The 6,877-nt window shown below is 40.3% G+C and overlaps 1 protein-coding gene across 1 annotated transcript in view; it reads right to left on the bottom strand.

Moving 5' to 3' along the window:
- Positions 1-5,490: 5,490 nt before the first annotated feature.
- HMGB2 (high mobility group box 2) overlaps positions 5,491-6,877 on the bottom strand; it is a 1,678-nt gene continuing 291 nt past the window's right edge. The window contains exons 2-4 of the mRNA XM_010075230.1: positions 6,732-6,877; positions 6,478-6,652; positions 5,491-6,016 (exon numbers count right to left, since the gene is read on the bottom strand). Of these exons, the coding sequence (XP_010073532.1) occupies positions 5,864-6,016; positions 6,478-6,652; positions 6,732-6,877 (474 nt within the window). The 3' untranslated portion in view covers positions 5,491-5,863. The remainder of the gene's footprint in view (positions 6,017-6,477; positions 6,653-6,731) is intronic.

Genomic DNA, 6,877 nt, shown 5'->3' with positions numbered 1-6,877 from the left:
AATGCCGCGCAGAGTGGAAGGACAGGGTGAGGATACTTGTCTAACATTGTCCCTACTTCTGTCAATGTACAACTCACAGACTTTCTGAGCTAGGGATGATATTTTCTATCTAATAGTCCAGAATTTGTCCAATTGCTGTTTGAATCTAGGCAGACTGCGGTCATCCATCACATCTAATTATGCAAAAAGTTTCAGAGTTTCTGAAGAGGCACATGGGTTCTGCAGTTCACTCCTCTGCTGAGACAAGTCAGTGAGATATAGGAGAATTATGAAGGCTTGTTAAAGGTTCTTAATTCCTGATGGAGTAGTCAGTGCTAGGCCAGTGCTGGGTCCAGCCAGCCAGGAGCTGGCTTCAAGGTGGCAGCACTGACAATAACATAATCACAGCACACTTTTCAAAGGGTCTTTCAGAAGGATGTGGTCTTGTCCACACAAACTTAATTCCTTCAGCTCTGCTGGAGAACTGATTTGTGGGTACAGACTTTACCAGGAAACACTGAGAACAGCCATACACCTTACAGGTAGAGCACTAGATTTGCTAGCTCAAGATTTTTCTGGTGGTTGACTCCATATTCATCCTGGAACATCAAGAGCCTCTCCAACACTGAAGCTAGTTGATCTCAGGATACCAGGATAGCTGGAGTAACGTACAGGTTCACTCACTAATTGGTGCTGGCCTGTGACTTCCTTACTTGCACTGATGAAGAGAAATTCATGCTGGCAGTCAGCTGTTTGACTGAATCTCGTGCGCATCCCGCAGTTAGGACTGAGTTCGGCGTCCCTCAAGGGCTGCATGTGTTGGAGAGTGCAGCAGCAAGCTCAACATCTGGGCTCCGTTATGGGATTCTTGACAGTGGATTCAAAAGGGATCATGGAAAAGCAGACAGGGCTGTGATGCGGCTCATACGAGAGGCCCAGCAATTTTGGAAATGTAGGGGTTGCTGGCAAAACACTTACATATTTCAAGATGTGGAAAGAAATACAAGCCAAAATGAGAAAACAAACAAAAATAAATACATGCTAATGATGGTAAGGCAAGCAAAGCAGATCAGTGACAGTTACCACCACAGCAAACAATCCATCACTGAGCAATATATACAAGATTATGTACCAGTGTTATATAAAAGATGTGGTACGTTGTTAGAAAACAGTTCAGTGTTTCATTAGCTAATCAAAGATTAAAAACTCCTATTCCATTTTTTCTGATTTTCTCTCCACAGCCATTTGCAATATCTTTTGTGTTATTTGAGTTGTAAAGCCTGTATATACTGCAGTTTGCTGGTCTGTAGCCATTCTAATCAAGGTTTTCCTTTTGCAAACACACCAAAAAAAACCCACCAAAAACCAAGAGAGACATATTTACAGTTCTCCAGACCATAGGTTTTGCTATAAATTAAGACCAACTTTGTAAATAGGCTTTGTTCTAAGTTGATGTAAGAAAAACGAAGTTTTCTATTCCTCTAGGAAATACGCTAAGGAAATACTAAATATTTGTTTTGTTCTTAACAGTTTAGCTAATAATGCCTAACATGCTATTTGCTTTTCTAGCAAACATCTATTATGTCTTCATAGAATTATCTATTATAGCTCCAGCATCTCCTGACTGATGCAATGTAGTTTATTGTCCACCCTCGTTACTCACAACATAAACGTGAGGCCTGCTATTTTCCTTCCCATGTGTTGGGGGAACACATCTTAACAGGTAATACATTTTGTATTAATGCCATATTTCACCTGCTGGCTTTATTATCCTGTCACTTCAGGCTGCAGGCTGCCTTTGCAGTTCTTCACTGTTAGCTCTCATCTTTCTTACAGCACCATTCACTGCTTTTTTCCAAGTCACTTACGTATGTATGAAACAATCACTAGCCATTAACCCCATCTCCAAAAATAACCTATGGAGTTTCATAAGCGATTTTCCTCCACTGGCGAAACTGATGACTAATTCCTATTTTGTTCCTGTGTTGTTAATCAGCTATTTATTCATGCAAGGCTTTCAATGACAACTTCTTTCTTTTGTGAGACATAGAGCAGACCAAATTCAAGTAGACCAGAACTACCTGATCTCCTTTACCTATACATTCACTGATTTCTTTGAAGAATATTTACAGGTCTGTGGAACAGAATTTCCTCTTCTGAAATCGCCAAGTCCTATTTAGCCATTTGTCCAGCAACTCTTGTCTGTACTATGGCTCCTGCCACCTTGCCGTATGGGCATTACTGGTATGAAGTTCCCTGTATCACCCCAGAATGCTGTCTGAAAATTAGTGTCATATTTGTGACCTTCCATTCCTCTAGCACTAAGGCAGGTTTAAGTGAAAGAATGTAGAGTACAGTTCATAGTTCAGCCATTTCATCCTTGAGTTTCCTTAGAACTCCTGGATTAATACCAGCTGTCCTGTCATTTTGTTTCAAAACCTTTTACACTTGGATTTGAGACAGATGCTCCACCATGCCTCTCCCATTAAAAAGTTCTGTCAAGAAAACTTCCTGAAGGTCCACTACAAGGTTAAAAAGAAAGAAGTTTTCTTTTCCTGAAGTCTTCTCTAGGCATTGCTACCATTTATTGTCCCTAGGACTGCCTGGCAGGCCTCCTAGTTCAGATGCGTTTGGAAGTTGTTATTATTCCATGTGTTTTCTCGCGTTGCTCTGATGCTGTTCTTCCCTGCCGTGCACTGCTGCGTCTGGCCTGTCGGGGTGCAGGTTTCCTCTGGTTTACTGGTTTAGAAAGAACTTCAACTTTTTAAAGACTGTTTTCCCTCATTTGTTATTCTCTCATACCTGCTCTTTACCAACATCAGTCTTTTTTTTTTTTTTTGGTGGTCTTGTGCTGCTTTACTGGGTGGTGTGCCTTTTTGCTGGACCTCTGACCCAACATGAGCAGTCTCCCGGATACCTGCAACCATTTTGGACATCCCTTGTAGTTTTGATTTGAGACAGCCCTCCCAGTTCACCTCCAGTGAAAAGTTGCCAGTGAGTAATTTCATAAGCTTGTCCATATTGAACACGGATGTGAAAAAGTAGTTTAGCTTTTCTTCTGTGGTCTTATCTTTTCTGAACATTCCTGTTACACTTTGATCACTTACTAGTCCTTGGCAGAGCTGGCTCTTTCAGTGCTCACAGATGGGCATTATCTGAACCCCTGACCTGACATATCGTACTTTTTAAAGCTTAATTTGAAAGTAGTAATTTCCACATGCTCTCTTCCATTTGCCTTTAATCTATGTTCAACATCCTTCTTATTTGAAAGGGCAAAATATTCTTTCAAAAATTGACTATTTTTCATCACGGGATCATTCTCCGTGGATAGATCAGGTTGATGCAGAGCTTGGCCATGGCTTGCTGCAGCTCGTGCCGACACGGCGCACACACAAAATGATCGGTGTGATGGTGTGGGTCAGGCTAGCAGAGCAGTGCAGTGGGCTGTTTTTGCAATGAAGATCTCCAGCAGTCAGGATATATTTGTCAATGAGGTCATAAACAAAAGTAACCCACAGGTGGCTTTTCATGTGAGGACAACAGGGTGGCAACATCCGGCAGTTCTGCACTGATCTGTGCAGAGGTTGAGCTTAGCCAATAGCCAATTAATGCAAAATGAAATAGAAACCAAAGGCATTTTACCTCCCTCACTGAGGAAAATATTAGCTCTGTTATTCTGAATTACCTCAAGATATGCTCTTATTCTGACACAGTATTTAAAATTCTGTAATCCATGCAGCTTCCTAGGGCACCTGAAGGGTTATTCATTAATCCATTTCAATTTAAAAGCACTTGAGCAGAAATTAAAAAAAAAAAAGCAACATTTCAAATAATCAAACTAGTCAATTTACTCTGATGTTATTGCTCCACTGCAAAAGACATTTAATCAGAAAGACTTCTTGAAACATCATCATTCTGTCAGGGAGGGAGTCCGAGAATTGAGGGGAGGTGATGGAAAGTTTCTACAGGGAAATTCAAAGTGTGCTGAAAATGAGTAAAACCACCATAGTCTCAGCTACACGCTATGACAGGGAACTGCGTCTAGCTGGAAAAATTTTAAGGACAAAGGTGCTCTCGGATGCCAAACTTCCTACAGGAGAAAATGTTCTTGAGCACTGGATGTACTGCACACAGAACTGCCTCTCACTTCCAGTTTACACCTGCAGCTTCCCAAATTCTGAGCTTGCAACATAGCTATTGGTCCTGCCTGCGCCGAGTATCTCTTGCTGGTCCAACGTGTAAAATGGCAGCTAATCCTTCTGATACTACTCTTAAAGTACTGGCAGGGTAGGGAGGAAAAAAACCTCTGGGTCTGAAAGATCTTCTAAGGTTAGTACTTACTTCCATGTATTTTTTTAATTGCCTTTACAGTTACCTCATTTCCATACTCATTCAGGAATACACAGTGTTTTTGTCAAGACTCGTGTTTCACAAAGTGCTACATTATCTTTAACCTGGAGTGACATTTACAATGGTTGTAGTGCTGAAAGCACTTTTTATCTTACACCTGTACACTGAGTGTACACAAATTTATTTCATAAATTGATGGACAATAGGGAGACACTTTAAAAACGAAGAAGAATTGCAAGCCTGCCCTTTATAGTACTTGATGTTTTAGACATCAAATGTTTTTCAGTGCTAGGCTTTCAAAGGCTAGTAAAAGCTATTGCCTAGTATTTAGCTCAACATCTTAAGCTATTAGTTTAGCTGTGGGATCTCCAATTTCCCATTTACAAATATTGTTAAGATATCTAGCTTTAGACTTTTAAATATAGTAAAGGTTGAGTAAAAAAAACTGAAAACGAAGAAATAGTGTAACTGACAATACTGTTGCTGCCATAAACAGGAACATATCAGGAGCACATGTTCCTTACAAATGCCTCCTCTCTTTTCTGCAGGAATCTATTGGCATGTGTGGAGATAACATTCCAACATTTTTCATGCTGTTCTGCAAGCTGTGTATTTTATGAGAAGACACTAATACTGGGGCCAGGGGGAGAGGGAAGGAGTAGGGAACATCTGGGAAGACATACCTCTAACCACATCTGTCTCACAGCCAACTTTTCAGGCCCAATACGGACAGCAGAAAAGGCCACTGACCCTGAGCTCTGGGAGAGAACGTTCCTAAGACTCCCTTGTTGCCAGCTAGTACACCTAGACAAAACTTTTAAGATTTGTGCTTCAGTAGTTTGGGGAAACAAAACAATCCAGGAATAATTATCAGCAACTTCAGTACTTACACTTGGAGATTTTTTTTTCACTCACAGGGTGGTATAAGCAAATGCTAGCATAAGGAAAACATCAGTTGCAACTAACACTAAGAGTAGTGTATGTGGGAAAGAGAATTGTGGTTAAAAACGTTTAATCTCTTGTATAAACTCCAGGAGGCAACACTCCAAGAGACTTGCCACTTGTGCGGTTAATAGCCCAAGAACAATGGAAAACACTGTCCTGCACAGGGCTTCATCATTCTGGGAGTACCCAGCCTCTCAGAAATATCAAGAACAATAATCATGTACAACATTTTATTACAAAATTGTTAAAAAAGTAATACAATGCAATATACTACAAAATATAAGATTCGCTATTAAGCTACCTCCTTTGTTTACTGAGCTACAAAGAAACACCTGGCTATCAGTCACAGAATTTCAACAAAACCATTAAATATGCAAAACATTCCACAACTTGTTTTTATAAACCGAACCACAGCAGCCCTCAGCTGCTACTTACATTAAAAATAGAGGTCTCCCTACAAAGAACCACATTACCTATACACAATTCTGTACAGATTTTTATACTGACGCTAACAATGAGCTGCACTTGAGTTCACATTCTTAGCAAAATATTGGATTTTGAGCATAAATCTTTACAGCAGGACATTCATTTACTCCTCATCTTCATCTTCCTCCTCCTCCTCCTCATCTTCTTCTTCCTCCTCCTCCTCTTCTGGTTCTGCTTTCTTTTTAGATCCTGCAGGCCTACCTGGGCCCTTTTTTCCTGTGTCACTCTTGCTCTTGGCACGATATGCTGCAATATCCTGCAAGAAAAATGCTGTTTAGTTGCTGGCAATGTAACTTTGAAGACAAATTTGTACTGCTTCAATAATTTATTACTGTACTGTGCAGATCAAATACAATGTGTGCAGAAAAGTGGGGTTTCAACCTTGCGACTTTCATGCTTACACCTTTTGGCAAGAGAACGCATGATGCAGTTTTAAAAATTTTATGACCACAGTGCTTTGGAGTATGACCGGGTATTTTTCCAAGCAGGTGACCCGTTTTCTGGAAGTAAAGCATCTTATTGGTAAAAACTACCTCCAGGTTCAGTGTAAGGGTTCAAAACCTCCCATGCCATACCTTTCCACACATTCTGAAGCCTGACAAAGCTTGACATAAACATTTAGAATTACCAACCGTATATGGTTTAGGTGCAAAACAAGTCATACATTTCCAGTGACCTATGCCAACTTTAACCATTATATCTTTACTTTCACTGTACCTTTTCGTACTTCTCCTTTAGTTTTGCAGCTTTCTGTTCATATGGCTGTTTATCTTTGGCTGACTGTTCAGACCACATTTCTCCTAATTTCTTTGCTGTATCTCCAATAGACAAGCCAGGATGATCATTTTTTATTTTTGGACGGTGTTCAGAACAGAAAAGGAAGAATGCAGATCTAAAAGGAGAGACAGTGATTAAAATTAAGTGTCAGACTATTATAACCAATACTTTTTTTTAATAATAGAAACACTCACGGTGGCCTTTTAGGAGCATTGGGGTCCTTTTTCTTTCCCTTCTTCTCGCCTTTGGGAGGAACATAGTTTTTCATCTCCCTGTCATAACGAGCCTTGTCTCCTTTAGCCATTTCCTCAAACTTGCCTTTTTCCTTGCTAGACATTGT

The sequence above is a fragment of the Pterocles gutturalis genome, unplaced genomic scaffold, assembly GCF_000699245.1.
Source record: "Pterocles gutturalis isolate BGI_N339 unplaced genomic scaffold, ASM69924v1 scaffold13127, whole genome shotgun sequence".
In the NCBI taxonomy this organism is placed as follows: Eukaryota; Metazoa; Chordata; class Aves; order Pterocliformes; family Pteroclidae; genus Pterocles; species Pterocles gutturalis.
Note: the sequence above shows the minus strand (reverse complement) of the source record. Positions and strands in the feature narration are given on the sequence as shown.